The following is a 25,116-nucleotide window of genomic DNA, read 5'->3' as shown; positions in this document are numbered from 1 at the left end:
CATAGCAAAGCAATATTGCTTTAAATGCTATGATTTAAAAAAAACAAACTGGCCTCCTTCCACCCCTTAATAGCCAGCCATCTCACACCTTATTTCCCCGTCACCCAGAACAGCTCAATGAGTTGTTATGGAGGAGGGGGAAAAGTATAACTATAGTCATCGGTAGTCACCGGTAAATATAATTATTTTACATAGCAAAGCAATATAGCTTTAAATGCTATGATTTAAAAAAAAAACAAAAAAAAACTGGCCTCCTTCCACCCCTTAATAGCCAGCCATCTCACACCTTATTTCCCTGTCACCCAGAACAGCTCAATGAGTTGTTATGGAGGAGGGGGAAAAGTATAACTATAGTCATCGGTAGTCACCGGTAAATATAATTATTTTACATAGCAAAGCAATATAGCTTTAAATGCTATGATTTAAAAAAAAAAAAAAATCCGGCCTCCTTCCACCTCTTAATAGCCGGCCATCTCACACCTTATTTCCCTGTCACCCAGAACAGCTCAATGAGTTGTTATGGAGGAGGGGGAAAAGTATAACTATAGTCATCGGTAGTCACCGGTAAATATAATTATTTTACATAGCAAAGCAATATAGCTTTAAATGCTATGATTTAAAAAAAAAAAAAAAAATCCGGCTTCCTTCCACCCCTTAATAGCCGGCCATCTCACACCTTATTTCCCCGTCACCCAGAACAGCTCAATGAGTTGTTATGGAGGAGGGGGAAAAGTATAACTATAGTCATCGGTAGTCACCGGTAAATATAATTATTTTACATAGCAAAGCAATATAGCTTTAAATGCTATGATTTAAAAAAAAAAAAAAAAATCCGGCCTCCTTCCACCCCTTAATAGCCGGCCATCTCACACCTTATTTCCCCGTTACCAAGAACAGCTCAATGAGTTGTTATGGAGGAGGGGGAAAAGGGTAATTATAGTCACCGGTAGTCACCGGTAAATATAATTATTTTACATAGCAAAGCAATATAGCTTTAAATGCTATGATTTAAAAAAAAAAAAAAAAAAAAAAAAACTGGCCTCCTTCCACCCCTTAATAGCCAGCCATCTCACACCTTATTTCCCCGTCACCCAGAACAGCTCAATGAGTTGTTATGGAGGAGGGGGAAAAGTATAACTATAGTCATCGGTAGTCACCGGTAAATATAATTATTTTACATAGCAAAGCAGTATAGCTTTAAATGCTATGATTTAAAAAAAAAAAAATAAAAAAATAAATCCGGCCTCCTTCCACCCCTTAATAGCCGGCCATCTCACACCTTATTTCCCCGTCACCCAGAACAGCTCAATGAGTTGTTATGGAGGAGGGGGAAAAGTATAACTATAGTCATCGGTAGACACCGGTAAATATAATTATTTTACATAGCAAAGCAATATAGCTTTAAATGCTATGATTTAAAAAAAAATAAAAAATAAGGCCTCCTTCCACCCCTTAATAGCCGGCCATCTCACACCTTATTTCCCCGTCACCCAGAACAGCTCAATGAGTTGTTATGGAGGAGGGGGAAAAGTATAACTATAGTCATCGGTAGTCACCGGTAAATATAATTATTTTACATAGCAAAGCAATATAGCTTTAAATGCTATGATTTAAAAAAAAATAAAAAATAAGGCCTCCTTCCACCCCTTAATAGCCGGCCATCTCACACCTTATTTCCCCGTCACCCAGAACAGCTCAATGAGTTGTTATGGAGGAGGGGGAAAAGTATAACTATAGTCATCGGTAGTCACCGGTAAATATAATTATTTTACATAGCAAAGCAATATAGCTTTAAATGCTATGATTTAAAAAAAAAAAAAAAATCCGGCCTCCTTCCACCCCTTAATAGCCGGCCATCTCACACCTTATTTCCCCGTCACCCAGAACAGCTCAATGAGTTGTTATGGAGGAGGGGGAAAAGTATAACTATAGTCATCGGTAGTCACCGGTAAATATAATTATTTTACATAGCAAAGCAATATAGCTTTAAATGCTATGATTTAAAAAAAAAAAAAAAAATCCGGCCTCCTTCCACCCCTTAATAGCCGGCCATCTCACACCTTATTTCCCCGTCACCCAGAACAGCTCAATGAGTTGTTATGGAGGAGGGGGAAAAGTATAACTATAGTCATCGGTAGTCACCGGTAAATATAATTATTTTACATAGCAAAGCAATATAGCTTTAAATGCTATGATTTAAAAAAAAAATAAAAAATCCGGCCTCCTTCCACCCCTTAATAGCCGGCCATCTCACACCTTATTTCCCCGTCACCCAGAACAGCTCAATGAGTTGTTATGGAGGAGGGGGAAAAGTATAACTATAGTCATTGGTAGTCACCGGTAAATATAATTATTTTACATAGCAAAGCAATATAGCTTTAAATGCTATGATTTAAAAAAAAATAAAAAATCCGGCCTCCTTCCACCCCTTAATAGCCGGCCATCTCACACCTTATTCCTCACAGCCCGTGTCATTGCTGTCACGAATATGAGGAATTTAAATTACTGGTATATTTAAAAATTGTCATAGGCATTAAAAAAAAAAAAGTCCGGCCTCCTTCCACCCCTTAATAGCCGGCCTGTCTCGCACCTTTTATTTCCTCTCAGCTCAGGACAGCACCATAATCTGCTGCTATGATGGGCGAGAGGAAATGCAGTCACCGGTTCTAAATGCCTATGACCGAGGTGAAGTGCAGGTGTTATTGCACTTCTACTTACCAAGCATCTCTTGGCTCCTCCATCTTGCTGGTTGCATCTTCGCTCCTCCCGAGGTTAAGTGCCTGATGGATATTGGAGACATCTTCTTACTCCACGTCGCCCTGTAGCCAGTGCCAATCCTGGGATCCATACTTCAATCTTCCTATATTCTGATGATCTTCATTTCCTTCTGTTCTTCTTCCAGGGACTCAAGAGGGCACTATCTCTGATGACACGTGAGTCTTCAAGGGTTTTCTAGCTGACAAATGAAAACCCTCTGAATGCAGCCTGTTTGTCTGGGGGGATCGATGACATTGTGGCCTCTGCTGCCTCCAACTTGCCTAGATGGAACCTTTTGCGGCGGTGATGAGGTTCAGATGTCTGGATGAAACACAACAGATGATTAGTATTTAAGGATGATGACTTATCACATTAAATAAAGTCACAATCTTTGCTCTTCATTTGTGTATATTTTATTCCCAAGTAATCCTACATATTGGTTTTCTGGTCAATGTACTGCAATTAGCATGAGAATCAATACAGCAATTGACTATATTTGGTTTATTACCTAATCATGGGAGGTTCCATCGGTAATATACTGTAATAATTTCTGTCATGTGAGATTGGTGATCTTCATGGGAAACATTTATGCCAGGTTCGTTTGGTGGCTGGCAAATTACCGCCTTTTAGGCTGCTCACCCACTAATCCAGTGTGCCGTCATACAAAGCTCATGCTAGCAAACATTAATGTATGCAGGATGACGTCAAAGATTGTTGGTGTATGAACATAAGAGCTCAAGCTAGATGCATCAAACCCGGGTGCTCTGTACAGACCCTGTGCACAATCAATTATGGAGGGGCATTAAATTCACAATCCGATGGCACTTGGCATCATTTTTTTTCTTTCAGATTCCTACTAATTCGGACAGCAGAGGCCTCTATATGCCTCCTCGAGGTATATGAGGATTGAGAAGACTGCTCATGCTCATATATAGACTTTTCTGGGAGACCTATTACAGTTTTGTACAAATTCGAGCAGTAATTCGACCTTATCCATGAGCACTTTCTCTTATGTACAATGGTTAAAGAAGAATATGTTGGGCGTTGCATTCACTACTCTTACTCTTCTTAAACATTAGATGGCTGTACAATTTCAGACTGCCAATCCTTTTGTTCTTACTGAGATAAGTCGCCACCAGATATTTGGCCAGCTACTATGTCGGCCCTCGCTCAACCGAGCTCTGCGGTGTTCCCTATGTGAGAGCTGCTGCCAGACATGCCTATAGGTGGTTTATCTCAATGAGAACAAAAGGATTGGCAACCCTGAATTGGACATGTCAGATACTTAACTCCCGCAAAAATCAATTGTCCGGGGGTTCCTATACAGATTAGACTGTTGGTAGAATCTATCGTTATCGGTGGGTTTGGCCAACAATAGTTTAATGTGTATTGGAGTAAAATGCACCAAATTTATGACAAGGTGCATGGCCTTTAGAAAAATCTGGTGCTTGAATAGTTTTACAGAGATAAATACATCTATGCTACCCTTGTATCATTTTCTATAATATGTAACAGTAAATCTATTAAAGGCAATATGTCACCAGGTTTTTGCTACCTTATCTGAGAGCAGCATGATGTAGATAAAGAGACCCTGAATCCAACAATGTATCACTTAGTTTACTTTGTGCAGTGGTTCTGATACAGAGTTCTTAGATTTAGCAATGTAGCAGAGTTGAGAAAGCTAACCCCGCCCACACTAGGCTGTGCATGTAAACAGTCCATTGACATTGAGCTGCTTAACACGGGAGGAGGCGGAGTCGGACTAGCAAGCATGTGCTGTTGTAGTCCTGGCAATGATAATCACCAGGTGATAAAACTTTCAGTGTAAGTAAACAACAGCACACAGCATTACAGGTGACATATCATTGAAATCTGTGATTTAACCTCTTCCTCATGCTGTCCACAGATTACATAGTAAAAAGTTCACCCTGACCTGGATACAATTTCTGTCCATTTACTTACTACAGGGATGTGTGGTGGGGGCATCTGAAGGGCTTCCACAGAGACCCAGTCAATATGCTGGAAAAAGGGATGATCTCTGATGTTTCTGTGGACTCCTAAGCGCTTGGCGGGATCTCTCTGGAGGAGCTGGAAATGAAAAATATGCTTAATAGTCAATCAGTGCAGGTAAAAAATCTTATAACAGAACAATTCTACAGGACTTCTCTAGTGCAACGTTAGACCCTAGGGCTCTTTCACACGTCTGTGTGTCCGGTATGTGTGGTGACAGTTTCCACACGTACCGGAGACACTGACACACGTAGACCCATTCAAATGAATGGGTCTGCGCACATGTCAGTGTGTTTCCACGGACCGTGTGTCTGTGTGATCCACACAGACATGCCAGTTTTTGCCAGCCGGCAGCACGGATCACACGGACCCATTCAAGTCAATGGGTCTGTGTAAACATGTACCGCACATGGATGCCATCCGTGTGATATGTTCCGGGCTTGGGAATCAGCGGTACAGTTAGAGCTAATCCCAAATGCCGGGTGCTGAATGCTGTCCTCATCATAGTTCCCTGCCGGCGCAGCGATCAGCACCAGCAGGGGATAGTGATGAGAGTAGAATTCTGCTCCCGGTGTCTCCACCTGTAAAAATAAGAATAAAGTTTAAAAAATCCTTATACTCACCTGTCCTAAGTGTCCCCCGCTGTAATCCACACGACCGCTCAGCAGAGGAGCTGTGCTCAGTGAGCGGTGTCCTGTCAGTCACTGAGCTCAGCGCAGCTCTGGGGCCTGCTTGCTGCAGGAGTCATTCTCCCCTGCTCCTCTGCTACTACTCTCATCATTATGTCCTGCTGGTGCCGATCGCAGCGTCGGCAGTGTTCAGCGCCCGGTGCTTGGAAACAGTGCTAACTGTACCGCTGATTCACAAATTCCGGTGCGTGTGCTACTGATGCACCACACGGGTGGCACATGAGCGTCACACGTGTGCCACACAGGTGCACAAGGACACGCATATCTCCGGGACCAGAAATATCAGGACGTGTGAAAGAGCCCTTAGGTCCAACTGACTGTAGACTGCCAGTAGATCCATGACAGCAAGGCTCAGTGACTAAACACTTCTACCCAGCAAAACAAGTACTCATGTAGATCCTCAAATGGATTCATTGCTGGTTAGAAAGGGAAAAATTAAGAGTACATTGGCCTATTCTGTGCGGCTTCAGTACATTTACCATGGCAGTACATTACTAAGTAGTAAATCCAATATCTGTATCGTTCTCACCTCTCTAATGATGTCTTCAGCGCCGGAGGAAGATGTATCAAATAGTGCAGGATGGTAAGTGCACTCACCGGTAACCATCTCATTTATGATGAGGCCAAGCGCGTACCAGTCCACTCCGGCGCCATACTCCTCCCTAGCCAGCATCTGTCACAGAGGAGAGAACAGTTACTACATAGGTGACATGTCAGCACATGAATGTATCAGGCTTTGTATCACGTTTGTGTACTTCTGTGGTAAAATGACACAGAGTCAGTTGAAGTAAGAAGCGTCATTGATGTTTGCTAAAAGAGGCTTTTAAGTTTCCTGGAAGAGATGTGCCGACTGCCGACTACTTCATTGTAGTTTAGTGCATTATTTTTTAACCTTGCATTTTAGGCTGTCGGCCAAAGTTTAGTGTACTCTAGGGTAATGCACATGATGTATTTTTTGGGAAGGAGGGGCAAGTCCACCGAGTTTTTCAAGAGGAAGACGCTTCAGGAAAAGTCTGAGTTATTTTTATCCTGAAGCATCTTTTTTTTTTTACCCTTCTTCGTCATTTCCATGCCCCTGACGCCCACCCCCCTGCTCCCTCTCTCTGGAGCACTCTGGAATGCCTGCTCTGTCTGCAACAAGCTCCATTTTGTCCATGACCTCTTTACCTATCACAATCTCTCCTTCCTGGGCATCACAGAGACATGGTTGACACCCTCTGACACTGCCTCCCCTGCTGCGCTGTGTTACGGTGGCCTCCACTTCACCCACACTCCTCGCCCTGGTAACAGACATGGTGGAGGAGTGGGTCTACTCCATTCTACCAACTGCACCTTTAGCCCTATACCACCTCTACCCTCTCTTATTCTACCTTCTTTTGAAGTCCACTCTGTCCGCATTTACTCTCCCTCCAACCTCCAAGTGGCTGTCATATACCGACCTCCAGGCCCGGTCACTGCCTTTATTGACCAATTCTCCACCTAGCTTCTTTACTTTATCTCTGCTGACATTCCCACAATCATCATGGACGATTTCAACATCCCCACTGACACTCACCAGCCAGCAGCATCCAAACTCCTGTGGCTTACTTCATATTTTGGAATTACTCAGTGGTCCTCCTCAGCCACCCACACAGACGGACACACACTAGACCGCATCTTCACCCGACTCTGCTCCCTATATATCCTTACAACCTCCCCACTACCTCTATCTGACCACCATCTACTCATGTTGTCATCCCTGTCCTCCTCACCTGTCACCCATGTCCAGCAACTAGCACACCCCCGCAGAGACCTTGCACATCTAGACACTCACACACTCTCTGACTCTATTCTACCACTGACATCCATATCTTCACTCCACGACACAGACAGCGCCACTGCTTTCTGTTATGTTCTGCTACCAGAGCTAAGGAAAGAGAGGAGATCTGTCCCTGCAATAGAACTCAGCTTAATCCCTACGATGTAACAGGGAACCTGATCCTGCGATCAGACCTGCTAAAGTCCTAAGCTAGTCTGTACGGAGACCTATAGATGTGGGGAAGGAATCCCTACAAGTACTAAGGACTGGGAGGAATATGGGACACCTCCTAACAGAAATAGTAGCAGACAGACGAACAAACAAAATATATAGAACATAGAGGTCCGTAGACCAAGCAAACTAACAGAGCAAGACACAGAGCACAGGCTAGCTAGAAAGTAGATATACAATGAAGTCCAGCAAAGCCAGAAGGGCGGAGCAGGATTAAATAGGCCAACAAGGTCATGTGACCAGCAAAGGAAAAAACCTAAGAGCAAGGTTCTAACAGTACCCCCCCTTCTAAGAGGATCCTCCGGATCCCCTAGGACCAGGCTTATCAGGAAATCTCCTGTGAAACGCTCTGATAAGTCTGGACGCGGAAACATCATCTGACCTCACCCAAGAGTTATCCTTGGGTCCGAAACCTTTCCAGGCCACAAGATACTGCAAACTACCTCTATACCGTCTAGAGTCAAGGATGCGAGAAATTTCATATTCCCCGTCCTCCACCACCGGAGGAACAGAGGCAGAGGCGTCACCATCCGACACAACAGCTTTTTTTAACAGAGAGACATGAAATACCGGATTAATTCTCCAGGAGGTAGGAACCTCCAACCTAACAGCAGATTGGTTGACAACTTGAAGCACCTTAAAGGGCCCTACAAACTTGGGACCCAATTTCTTAGAAGGAATCCTCAACCGCAGATTCCTAGAGGACAACCAAACCATGTCACCAACAGCGAACAAAACCTCCTGTCGTTTCCTATCAAAGTAGTCTTTAGATTTTCTGTTGGCCTCCTGAAGATTACCACGCACATCCGTCCAAACTCTCTCCAAATCACCGGAAAAATTCTCCTCCTCAGGCACGGCAGATCCCAACTTGGAGAACGACCCAAACGACGGATGTCTCCCAGAACAACAAAAAAAAGGCGAACAACCAGCAGAAGAAGATGTATGATTGTTCAGAGCAAATTCAGCAAGTGGCAGAAACTCAGACCACCCCTCTTGATTGTCTGCCACAAAACAACGCAAGAACTGCTCAACATCCTGGTTTTTCCTTTCTGTCTGACCATTAGATTCAGGATGATATCCGGACGAAAACGACAAATGAATTCCCAACCTGTCACAAAAGGCACGCCAAAAACGAGCCACAAACTGAGGACCCCTATCAGAAACAATGTCAGTAGGAACGCCATGAAGTCTGACAATTTCCTTGACAAAGGCCTTAGCGAGAGTTTTAGCGCAGGGCAGTTTGACGAAGGGAACCAAGTGACACATCTTGCTAAAACGGTCCACGACCACCCAGATGACAGTAAAACCCTCAGAGGGGGGAAGGTCAGTTATAAAGTCCATAGCCAAATGTGTCCAAGGAGCACTGGGGACCTCCAAAGGACAAAGCAACCCCGCAGCAGGAGTATGTGAGGACTTAGATCTAGCACATATAGTACATTGGCGCACCCACTTAATGACTTCCTTCTGCCATCCAGGCCACCAAAAACTGCGACCCACCAGTCTCTTGGTCTCAGAGATTCCGGGATGACCTGCCAACCGAGATTCGTGACACTCAACAAACAAATCTCTCCTAAAGGTCCCAGGCACAAACAACCTCCCATGAGGAGTGTTAGATGGGGCATTCTCCTGTGCTTTAAGAATCTCATCTTCCAAAACGGAGTCTAAAGCAGCTATCACAACACCTTCTTGTAAAATGTTCTCCTCTTTCTCAGCACCGACTATGGGAGAAAAACTGCGAGACAAGGCATCCGCCTTAACATTCTTAGTACCAGGGATGTAAGTAACGGAGAAATTAAACCGCGAGAAAAACAGTGCCCATCTAGCCTGACGGGCATTCAGGCGCTTGGCAGCATCAAGATATATCAGATTTTTATGATCCGTAAGAACCTGAACGGGAAATTCCGCACCTTCCAAGAAGTGGCGCCAGTGTTCAAATGCGAGCTTAATAGCCAATAATTCCCGATTACCAATATCGTAATTCAGTTCAGTCTCCGAAAATTTTTTTGAAAAAAAGGCACAGGGATGTAATCCATCCCCGTTATCCTGAGACAATACTGCTCCAACCCCCACAGAGGAAGCACCAACCTCAACCAAAAACGGCTTAGTCACATCAGGCTGCATAAGGATGGGAGCAGAGGTGAACCTCTCCTTGAGATACACAAAAGCTTCAATGGCCTCAGAAGACCACTGAACCGCATCAGCACCTTTCCTGGTGAGATCGGTCAGAGGTTTGACAATACTAGAAAAATTTTTTATGAATTTTCTGTAATAATTGGCGAAACCTAAAAACCTCTGTATCGATTTCAAACCAATAGGCCTAGGCCATTCCTGTATAGCTTGAACTTTAACCGGATCCATCTCAAAACCTTCGCTGGAGATAATGTAACCCAAAAAACTAATTCTCTGTACAGCAAATTCACATTTCTCCAGCTTAGCAAAAAGCGAATTGTCCATTAATAACTGTAATACCTCACGTACGCTCCGCCAATGAGACTCCAGATCCGGCGAATAAATCAAAATGTCATCCAAATACACAACCACATTTTTGCCGATCAAAGGCCCAAGGATGTCATTAATAAGATTCTGAAAAAATGCAGGAGCATTGGTAAGACCAAAAGGCATAACCAGATTCTCAAAATGACCCACAGGAGTGTTAAAAGCAGTCTTCCATTCGTCACCCTCCTTCATGCGCAACAGATTGTATGCCCCCTTAAGGTCAATTTTAGAGAACCACTTGGCCCCCATTAACTGCTTAAACAGATCAGGAATCAATGGCAGTGGGTAAGGATTGCGTACAGTAATTTTGTTAATCTCACGAAAATCCAGACAAGGACGTAAACCGCCGTCCTTTTTTTTTACAAAAAAAAATCCAACCGCCACAGGAGACTTAGAGGGCCTAATGTGACCGGCGGCCAAACTTGTCTGCATGTATTCCTCCAAAGCCTTCCTCTCAGGAATAGTAAGGTTAAATAAAAGACTTTTAGGAAGAGTCGCTCCAGGGACAAATTCAATAGAGCAATCATAGTCTCTATGGGGAGGCAAAACCTGCGATTCCTTCTCAGAAAAAACTCTCCAAAAATCCTGAATAGGAACAGGCAATTCTCCCCTATCCAAAGCTGCAATACGCCCGTTACAACACTTGTCATAACATTTATGGCTCCAGGATTTAATTTCACTGGTAGACCAATCCAGTACAGGATTGTGAAATTTTAACCAGGGCAATCCCAATATTACTGGAGAAGGCAAGTTATTCAACACTACCAAATCCAATTTCTCATGGTGAACACCATTAATAGTGAGAGGAAATTCACTGACCTTGAGAGTAATATTCTTCAAAGGGGAACCATCCACAGAAACCACAGCAATGGGGGATGACAAAGGTTCGGGTTTTAAATTGAGTCTTTCCAAGAATCCCCCATCAATTACATTCAGAGTAGACCCGCAATCAACTAACACCCGAAATTCCATTACTTTTTCCTGAGCAATCGTGGAAGCAGCTAAAAATATACCCTTGGAATTTAAACAGGCAATACGGGCGTGACTGACCATTTTTTTTTCTTTCTTCATACGAAGCTCACAGGCTTTTATCAAATGACCAGATTTTCCGCAATAGAAACACAAGCCTTCAAAAAATCGACGATCTTTTTCTTGAGAGCGAGGTGCCACCGATCCAATCTCCATCGGTTCACCACTGTTAGTACATACATTCTCATAACCAGAAACTGACATAGCAGAGGATTTGCTCTCATTAACCCTTGCACGCAGTCTTCTATCCACCCGTATAGCTAATTGCATAGCCTGTTGCAAATCTTCAGGTGTAGGATAAGCAATTAGCAGGTCTTTAACCCTTTCACTGAGCCCAGCAAGAAATAGACTTTTCAGAGCAGAATCGTTCCACCCTGTTTGAGTAGACCACCGACGGAAATGAGTACAATATTTTTCCACATTACCTGATCCTTGTTTTAAACGTCTCAACTCAGTCTCAGCTGATGCGACACGGCCAGGATCATCATATAATAGGCCCAAAGCAGAAAAAAAAACTATCCACTGATCTGAAGCATGTATCACTAGGTTGCAAAGAAAAGGCCCACTCCTGAGGCTCTTTGCGCAAAAGTGACATTATGAACCCTACGCGCTGGGATTCATCCCCAGAGGACTTGGGTCTCAAACGAAAATACAATAAGCAAGCATTTTTAAATGAAAAAAATTCTCGGTGTTCACCAAAAAATAAATCCGGCAAACATACCTTAGGCTCCAAGAAATGTGCTCCAGGACAGTTACTCACGTCCTGACGGAGCTTGGCCACCTCCAGAGAGAGTCCCTGCAGGCGATGAGCCAAATCCTGAACCGACACCATGATGGAACAGAAAAATCTTTCCTTAGAGAATTTGCAGGCTGGACTTACTGTTATGTTCTGCTACCAGAGCTAAGGAAAGAGAGGAGATCTGTCCCTGCAATAGAACTCAGCTTAATCCCTACGATGTAACAGGGAACCTGATCCTGCGATCAGACCTGCTAAAGTCCTAAGCTAGTCTGTACGGAGACCTATAGCTGTGGGGAAGGAATCCCTACAAGTACTAAGGACTGGGAGGAATATGGGACACCTCCTAACAGAAATAGTAGCAGACAGAAGAACAAACAAAATATATAGAACATAGAGGTCCGTAGACCAAGCAAACTAACAGAGCAAGACACAGAGCACAGGCTAGCTAGAAAGTAGATATACAATGAAGTCCAGCAAAGCCAGAAGGGCGGAGCAGGATTAAATAGGCCAACAAGGTCATGTGACCAGCAAAGGAAAAAACCTAAGAGCAAGGTTCTAACAATTCCTGTGTGTTTTACTGTACTGTGACTTATAACTTGATTTGACATTGTATTTCATATTTCAGATGAAGGATCCATACCCATCCTCATTCTCCTATATCCCTCCTGCACTCTGCAACCCCTTCTCTCGATGGTGGAACGCTCCTTGCCATTCTTTTCCGGCAGTGGAACACATCACTTTGATACAGAAACCACTTCCTGGTCCCTGGAACGCACCTACACGTCGGCTGACACGCACGCACGTGCGCATGCGCGGCGCCGGACCAATCATATGCCGGCACTTCCCTTTTTCGCGTCACTTCCTGTGACGTCACCGCATCGAGCGCTAATTACCAGCACATTCAAACTTCCTCATTGGCTGGCAGCCAAACCCTCCTCTCCTCTACTTATATTTATAGCCAGTCTCCCAGTCGTGCACTCTGCTCACATCCAGCGGTGGATACCGCGATCGAGGCAGCACCTCTCCTATACTATATGGCACAAACGGTATGTCTACCTCCCCTATAGTCCTCACCCCATTATAGCCCCAAATATCCTTCCATTACTTCATAGTATGCACTTTCTCCATAGGAATCCCTGTATTGGGTCCCATCTCCTCCTCTTCTCCTGCTCCCATCCCAGTAACTTGGTAGGTTGCCCCCTTTTTTTGCTTCATTGCTGGACATAAGGTCACATAGACACATAGACCTTTATTTATATGTTCTGTATACATAATTTGTGACTTTATAATCACTATAATGTTTGTATTCTATATCTGTTCATTCTGTTTACATGCAGTACACTGATGAAGGTCTTGTTGACCGAAACGTCTTTACTGTGGACTGCAAATAAAAGTATCTTTTTATACCATTTGGTGTGCTGAGGTTATCGCGACATTTCAAGGCTTTGGACCCAACTCATGCACCCAGGTCCAGTAGTGCTGCGTTTTTTTCTAAATTTTACTTTCAAAGCGTCATGTCAAGGCTCGTCTACAGTTTGCTCATGATCACTTGGAGGACTCTGAGACAGACTGGTTCAAGGTTCTATGGTCTGATGAGACCAAGATCGAGATCTTTGGTGCCAACCACACACGTGACATTTGGAGACTGGATGGCACTGCATACGACCCCAAGAATACCATCCCTACAGTCAAGCATGGTGGTGGCAGCATCATGCTGTGGGGCTGTTTCTCTGCCAAGGGGCCTGGCCATCTGGTCCGCATCCATGGGAAGATGGATAGCATGGCCTACCTGGAGATTTTGGCCAAGAACCTCCGCTCCTCCATCAAGGATCTTAAGATGGGTCGTAATTTCATCTTCCAACAAGACAACGACCCAAAGCACACAGCCAAGAAAACCAAGGCCTGGTTCAATAGGGAAAAAGTCAAGGTGTTGGAGTGGCCTAGTCAGTCTCCTGACCTTAACCCAATTGAAAACTTGTGGAAGGAGCTCAAGAATAAAGTCCACATGAGACACCCAAAGAACCTAGATAACTTGGAGAAGATCTGCATGGAGGAGTGGGCCAAGATAACTCCACAGACCTGTGCCGGCCTGATCAGGTCTTATAAAAGACGATTGTTAGCTGTAATTGCAAACAAGGGTTATTCCACAAAATATTAAACATAGGGGTTGTATAATAATTGACCCACACTTTTATGTTTAAAATTTAATAAAATTCAACTGAGCAACATAACTTTTTGGTTTGTAAGATTTATGCTTCTGTTCATAAAACCTACTCTCGTTTGCAGTTTGAAGGCTCTAACTTATTTGCATCTTATCAAACCAGCTAAATCTGCAGGGGGTTGAATACTACTTGTAGGCACTGTATATACACATATACAGTATACATATATACACACACACATACAGTATACATATATACACACATATACAGTATACACATATACAGTACAGACCAAAAGTTTGGACACACCTTCTCATTTAAAGATTTTTCTGTATTTTCATGACTATGAAAATTGTACATTCACACTGAAGGCATCAAAACTATGAATTACCACATGTGGAATTATATACTTAACAAAAAAGTGTGAAACAACTGAAAATATGTCTTATATTCTAGGTTCTTCACAGTAGCCACCTTTTGCTTTGATGACTGTTTTGCACACTCTTGGCATTCTCTTGATGAGCTTCAAGAGGTAGTCACCGGAAATGGTCTTCACTTCACAGGTGTGCCCTGTCAGGTTTAATAAGTGGGATTTCTTGCCTTATAAATGGGGTTGGGACCATCAGTTGTGTTGTGCAGAAGTCAGGTGGATACACAGCTGATAGTCCTACTGAATAGACTGTTAGAATTTGTATTATGGCAAGAAAAAAGCAGCTAAGTAAAGAAAAACGAGTGGCCATCATTACTTTTAGAAATGAAGGTCAGTCAGTGCGAAAAATTGGGAAAACTTTGAAAGTGTCCCCAAGTGCAGTTGCAAAAACCATCAAGCGCTACAAAGATCCTGGCTCACATGAGGACCGCCCCAGGAACGGAAGACCAAGAGTCACCTCTGCTACTGAGGATAAGTTTATCTGAGTCACCAGCCTTAGAAATCGCAGGTTAATAGCAGCTCAGATTAGAGACCAGGTCAATGCCACACAGAGTTCTAGCAGCAGACACATCTCTTCAACAACTGTTAAGAGGAGACTTTGTGCAGCAGGCCTTCATAGTAAAATAGCTGCTAGGAAACCACTGCTAGGGACAAGCAACAAGCAGAAGAGACTTGTTTGGGCTAAAGAACAGAAGGAATGGACATTAGACCAGTGGAAATCTGTGCTTTGGTCTGATGAGTCCAAATTTGAGATCTTTGGTTCCAACCACCGTGTCTTTGTGCGACGCAGAAAAGGTGAACGGATGGACTCTACATGCCTGGTTCCCACCGTGAAGCATGGAGGAGGAGGTGTGATGGTGTGGGGGTGCTTTGCTGGTGACACTGTTGGGGATTTATTCAAAATTGAAGGCATACTGAACCAGCATGGCTACCACAGCATCTTGCAGCGGCATGCTATTCCATCCGATTTGCGTTTAGTTGGGCCATCATTTATTTTCCAACAGGACAATGACCCCAAACACACCTCCAGGCTGTGTAAGGGCTATTTGACTAAGTAAGAGAGTGATGGGGTGCTACGCCAGATGACCTGGCCTCCACAGTCACCAGACCTGAACCCAATCGAGATGGTTTGGGGTGAGCTGGACCGCAGAGTGAAAGCAAAAGGGCCAACAAGTGCTAAGCATCTCTGGGAACTCCTTCAAGATTGTTGGAAGACCATTTCCGGTGACTACCTCTTGAAGCTCATCAAGAGAATGCCAAGAGTGTGCAAAGCACTCATCAAAGCAAAAGGTGGTTACTTTGAAGAACCTAGAATATAAGACATATTTTCAGTTGTTTCACTCTTTTTGTTAAGTATATAATTCCACATGTGTTAATTCATAGTTTTGATGCCTTCAGTGTGAATGTACAATTTTCATAGTCATGAAAATACAGAAAAATCTTTAAATGAGAAGGTGTGTCCAAACTTTTGGTCTGTACTGTATATGTATACTGTATATGTGTGAGTATATGTATACTGTATATGTGTATATATGTATACTGTATATGGGTGTATATATATGTATACTGTATGTGTGTATATATATATATGTATACTGTATATGTGTGTATATATATATGTATACTGTATATGTGTATATATATGTATACTGTATATGTGTGTATATATGTATACTGTATATGGGTGTATATATATGTATACTGTATATGTGTGTGTGTATATGTATACTGTATATGGGTGTATATGTGTATACTGTATATGTGTGTGTATATGTATACTGTATATATGTGTATACTGTATATGTGTGTGTATATGTATACTGTATATGTGTGTATATGTATACTGTATATGTGTGTATATATATGTATACTGTATGTGTGTGTATATATGTACACTGTATATGTGTGTATATATATATGTATACTGTATATGTGTGTATATATGTATACTGTATATGGGTGTATATATGTATACTGCATATGGGTGTATATATGTATACTGTATATGTGTGTGTATATATGTATACTGTATATGTGTGTATATATATGTATACTGTATGTGTGTATATATATATGTATACTGTATATGGGTGTATATATGTATACTGCATATGGGTGTATATATGTATACTGTATATGTGTGTGTATATATGTATACTGTATATGTGTGTATATGTATACTGTATATGTGTGTATATATATGTATACTGTATATGTGTATATATATATATGTATACTGTATATGTGTATATATATGTATACTGTATATGTGTGTATATATATGTATACTGTATATGGGTGTGTATATATGTATACTGTATATGGGTGTGTATATATGTATACTGTATATGTGTGTATATATATGTATACTGTATATGGGTGTGTATATATGTATACTGTATGTGTGTATATATGTATACTGTATATGTGTGTGTATATGTATACTGTATATGTGTGTATATATGTATACTGTATATGTGTGTGTATATGTATACTGTATATGGGTATATATATGTATACTGTATATGGGTGTGTATATATGTATACTGTATATGTGTGTATATATGTATACACACATATATATATACACACATATATACACACATACAGTATACATATATATACACCCATATACAGTATACATATATATACCCATATACAGTATACATATACACACACATATACAGTATACATATACACACACATATACAGTATACATATATACACACATATATAGTATACATATACACACATATACAGTATACACATATACACACACATTTACAGTATACATATACACACACACATATACAGTATACATATATACACATATACAGTATACATATACACACATATACAGTATACATATATACACACACATATACAGTATACACATATACACACATATACAGTATACATATACACACACATATACAGTATACATATACACACACACACATACAGTATACATATATATATACACCCATATACAGTATACATATATATACACACACATATACACACACATATACAGTATACATATATATACACCCATATACAGTATACATATATATACACACATATATATATACATACATATATACACACATATACAGTATACATATATATACACCCATATACAGTATACATATATATACCCATATACAGTATACATATATACACACATATACAGTATACATATACACACACATATACAGTATACATATATACACACATATATAGTATACATATACACACATATACAGTATACACATATACACACACATATACAGTATACATATACACACACACATATACAGTATACATATATATACACATATACAGTATACATATACACACATATACAGTATACATATATACACACACATATACAGTATACACATATACACACATATACAGTATACACATATACACACACATATACAGTATACATATACACACACACACATACAGTATACATATATATATATACACCCATATACAGTATACATATATATACACACATATACAGTATACATATATACACACACATATACAGTATACATATATATACACCCATATACAGTATACATATATATACACACACATATATATATACATACATATATACACCCATATACAGTATACATATATATACACCCATATACAGTATACATATATATACACACATATACAGTATACATATATACACACATATACAGTATACATATATACACACACATATACAGTATACACATATACACACATATACAGTATACACATATACACACATATACAGTATACATATACACACACATATACAGTATACATATACACACACATATACAGTATACATATACACACACACATATACAGTATACATATATATACACATATACAGTATACATATACACACATATACAGTATACATATATACACACACATATACAGCATACACATATACACACATATACAGTATACACATATACACACACATATACAGTATACATATACACACACATACAGTATACACATACACACATATACAGTATACATACATATACACACACATATACAGTATACATATATACACACACATATACAGTATACATATATATACACCCATATACAGTATACATATATATACACACATATATATATATACATACAAATATACACACATATACAGTATACATATATATACACCCATATACAGTATACATATATATACACACATATACAGTATACATATATACACACATATACAGTATACATATATACACACATATACAGTATACACATATACACACATATACAGTATACACATATACACACATATACAGTATACATATACACACACATATACAGTATACATATATACACACACACATATACAGTATACACATATACACCCATATACAGTATACATATATACACACATATACAGTATACATATACACACACATATACAGTATACACATATACACCCATATACAGTATACATATATACACACATATACAGTATACATATACACACACATATACAGTATACATATATACACACACACATACACTATACATATACACACATATACAGTATACATATATATATACACACCCATATACAGTATACATATATACACACATATACAGTATACATATACAAACACATATACAGTATACATATATATACACACATGCAGTATACATATATATACATACATATACAGTATACATATATACACACATATACAGTATACATATACACACACATATACAGTGTACATATATATACACACCCATATACAGTATACATATATACACACACATATACAGTATACATATACACACATATACAGTATACATATATACACACATATACAGTATACATATATATACACACCCATATACAGTATACATATACACACACACACACATATACAGTATACATATATCCACACATATACAGTATACATATACAAACACATATACAGTATACATATATATACACACATGCAGTATACATATATACACATATACAGTATACATATATACACACACATATACAGTATACATATATATACATACATATCCAGTATACATATATACATACATATACAGTATACATATATACACACACATACAGTATACATATATACACACATATACAGTATACATATATATACACACACATACAGTATACATATATATACACACACATACAGTATACATATATACACACATATACAGTATACACATATACACACATATACAGTATACATATATACACACACATACAGTATACACATATACACACACATACAGTATACACATATACACACATATACAGTATACATATATACACCCATATACAGTATACATATACACACACAAATATACAGTATACATATACACACACCCATATACAGTATACATATACACACACATATACAGTATACATATATACACACATATACAGTATACATATATATACCCATATACAGTATACATATATACACACATATACAGTATACATATATACACACATATACAGTATACATATATATACACACATATACAGTATACATATATACACACATATACAGTGTACATATATACACCCATATACAGTATACATATACACACACATACAGTATACATATATATATACACACATATACAGTATACATATACACACACATATACAGTATACATATATATACACACATACAGTATACATATATATACACACATACAGTATACATATATATACACACACACATATACAGTATACATATATATACACCCATATACAGTATACATATATACACCCATACAGTATACATATATACACACATACAGTATACATATATATACACACACATACAGTATACATATATATACACACACACATATACAGTATACATATATATATACACACATACAGTATACATATATACACACATACAGTATACATATATACACACATATACAGTGTACATATATACACCCATATATAGTATACATATATACACCCATATACAGTATACATATATATACACACATATACAGTATACATATATACACACATATACAGTATATACACACATATACAGTATACATATATACACACACATATACAGTATACATATATATACACACACACACATATACAGTATACATATATACACCCATATACAGTATACATATACACACATATACAGTATACATATATACACACACATATACAGTATACATATATATATATATACACACATATACAGTATACATTTACACACATATACAGTATACATATATATACACACACACATATACAGTATACATATATATACACACACACATATACAGTATACATATATACACACATACAGTATACATATATACACACATACAGTATACATATATACACACATATACAGTATACATATATACACACATATACAGTATACATATATATACACACATATACAGTATACATATATACACACACACATACAGTATACATATATACACCCATATATAGTATACATATACACACACATATACAGTATACATATATACACACATATACAGTATATACACACATATACAGTATACATATATACACACATATACAGTATACATATATACACACCCATATACAGTATACATATATATACACACATATACAGTATACATATATATACACACACACACATATACAGTATACATATATATATATACACACACACATATACAGTATACATATATACACCCATATACAGTATACATATATATACAAACATATACAGTATACATATATACACACATATACAGTATACATATACACACACATATACAGTATACATATATATACACCCATATACAGTATATATATATAGACCCATATACAGTATACATATATATACACCCATATACAGTATACATATATACACACACATATACAGTATACATATATACACACACATATACAGTATACATATATATACACACACACACATATACAGTATACATATATATATATACACACACACATATACAGTATACATATATACACCCATATACAGTATACATATATATACAAACATATACAGTATACATATATACTCACATATACAGTATACATATACACACACATATACAGTATACATATATATACACCCATATACAGTATATATATATATAGACCCATATACAGTATACATATATATACACCCATATACAGTATACATATATACACACATATACAGTATACATATACACACACATATACAGTATACATATATATACACCCATATACAGTATATATATACACCCATATACAGTATACATATACACACATATACAGTATACATACACATATACAGTACACATATATACACACATATACAGTATACATATATATACACCCATATACAGTATACATATATATACACCCATATACAGTATACATATACACACCCATATACAGTATACATATACACACACATATACAGTATACATATATACACCCACACATATACAGTATACATATATACACCCATATACAGTATACATGTATATACACACATACAGTATACATATATAAACACATATACAGTATATACACACATATACAGTATACATATGCACACATATACAGTATACATATATACACACATATACAGTATATACACACATATACAGTATACATATATATACACCCATATACAGTATACATATATACACACACATATACAGTATACATATACACACACATATACAGTATACATATACACACACATATACAGTATACATATATACACACACATATACAGTATACACATATACACACATATACAGTATACATATATATATATATACACGCACATATACAGTATACATATATACACGCATATATACAGTAATACAGCATATACACACACACATATACAGTATACATATACACACACATATACAGTATACATATATACACACATATACAGTATACATATATATATATATACACACACATATACACACACATATACAGTATACATATATACACATACAGTATACATATATATACACACATATACAGTATACATATATACACATACAGTATACATATATATATATATACACATATACAGTATACATATATATATATACACACCCATATACAGTATACATATATACACATATACAGTAAACATATATACACACATATACAGTATACATATATACACACATATACAGTATACATATATATACACACATATACAGTGTACATATATATACACACACATATACAGTATACATATGTACACCCATATACAGTATACATATACACACATATACAGTATACATATATATACACACACATACAGTATACATATATACACACATATACAGTATACATATATATACACACATACAGTATACATATATACACACATATACAGTATACATATATATACACACATACAGTATACATATATACACACATACAGCATACATATATACACACCCATATACAGTATACATATATATATACACACATATACATTATACATATACACACATATACAGTATACATATATATACACCCATATACAGTATACATATATATACACACCCATATACAGTATACATATATATATATATACACACATATACATTATACATATATACACATATACAGTATACATATATATACACCCTTATACAGTATACATATATATACACCCATACAGTATACATATATACACCCATATACAGTATACATATACACACACATACAGTATACATATACACACACATATACAGTATACACATATACACACATATACAGTATACATATATATATACACACACATATATACACACATATACAGTATACATATATACACATACAGTATACATATACACACATATACAGTATACATATATATACACACCCATATACAGTATACATATATACACACATACAGTATACATATATACACACATATACAGTATACATATATATACACATATACAGTATACATATACACACCCATATACAGTATACATATATACACGTATATATACAGTAATACAGCATATACACACACACATATACAGTATACATATATACACACATACAGTATACATATATACACATATACAGTATACATATATATATACACACACATATACAGTATACATATATATACCCATATACAGTATACATATATACACACACATATACTGTATACATATATATACACACACACATATACAGTATACATATATACACACATATACAGTATACATACATACACACATATACAGTATACATATATATACACACACACACATATACTGTATATATACACACACATATATATACTGTATATATACACGCACACACATATATATATACTGTATATATACACACACACAGATATATACACACACACATATATACTGTATATATACACACACACACATATATATACTGTATATATGCACACACACATATATATACACACACACAGATATATACACACACACATATATACTGTATATATGCACACACACATATATATACACACACACATATATATACACACACACATATATACTGTATATATACACACACACACATATATATACTGTATATATACACACACATATATATACACACACACATATATATACACACACACATATATACTGTATATATACACACACACACATATATATACTGTATATATACACACACACACACATATATATATACTGTATATACACACACACATATATAGCTACAGGCCCCGCTGCGTCCTCTGTGTCTCTGCACAGATATAAGTGTAACACGTACTGGATCCAGCACAGGTGACAGTCTGCCATAGAGCTGACGTGCAGTACATACACTGTGTTATAGGGGGCGCTCACCTGTGCGGACCCCGCGCTCCGGCCGCTACTTCTCTGCTCATATAAGGTCTCTCTTTCTGCCATTAAATAATTCGGTTGTCATGGCAGCGGAGGCGGGGCGTTGGTAGGGGGCGTGTCTGATATAGGGCAGATTGGGGCGGGGCTGTCATGCAGTTCTTGTCTCATCGCTGTAATTTCCTGCTGTTGCCACCTGGTGGACAGCATTGGTCAGTACACGCTGAGAATGCTCACATGGTGGGGGAGGGGCAGCTTATATATGTATATACAGTCACAATGCAGTTAGGGTTATGTTCACACAGTGTTTTTTTAAATGTTTTTTTCCACTTTATAAAACTCAGAGTTGTCAGGAAAAGCATTGCCTGTATTTTTGATGTATGCCTCATACAAAATACATTTTTGAAGATTTTTTTTTAATCTTCCATCCTATACTCGGGCACTGGCTGTATATTGTTGTGGCCCCGGGACTTGCTTAGATCCGCTGGGTGGCATTGCCAGCTACATTGCAGTAAATGGGTACAGTATACATATATACACACATATACAGTATACATATATATACACACACATATACAGTATACATATATACACATATACAGTATACATATATACACCCATAAACAGTATACATATATATACACACACATATACAGTATACATATATACACATACAGTATACATATATACACACATACAGTATACATATATACACACATACAGTATACATATATATACACACATATACAGTATACATATATTCACACATATACAGTATACATATACACACACATATACAGTATACATATATATACACACACATATACAGTATACATATA

At 37.6% G+C, this 25,116-nt stretch overlaps 1 protein-coding gene across 1 annotated transcript; it reads right to left on the bottom strand.

Annotated features, from left to right (window-relative positions):
• Positions 1-2,749: 2,749 nt before the first annotated feature.
• LOC141191488 (protein kinase C delta type-like) lies at positions 2,750-24,359 on the bottom strand. Its single transcript, XM_073661386.1, has 4 exons — positions 24,284-24,359; positions 5,986-6,129; positions 4,720-4,845; positions 2,750-3,078 (listed from the first exon to the last, which is right to left on the bottom strand). Exons 1-4 carry the CDS (start codon positions 24,344-24,346, stop codon positions 2,953-2,955), a joined length of 459 nt encoding a protein of 152 aa, XP_073517487.1. The 5' UTR covers positions 24,347-24,359; the 3' UTR covers positions 2,750-2,952.
• Between the last annotated feature and the right edge of the window lie 757 nt (positions 24,360-25,116).

The sequence above is a fragment of the Phyllobates terribilis genome, unplaced genomic scaffold (assembly GCF_046119375.1).
Source record: "Phyllobates terribilis strain yellow unplaced genomic scaffold, ASM4611937v1 Scaffold_46__1_contigs__length_10046794, whole genome shotgun sequence".
In the NCBI taxonomy this organism is placed as follows: Eukaryota; Metazoa; Chordata; class Amphibia; order Anura; family Dendrobatidae; genus Phyllobates; species Phyllobates terribilis.
This window is presented reverse-complemented; position numbering and strand designations above follow the sequence as displayed.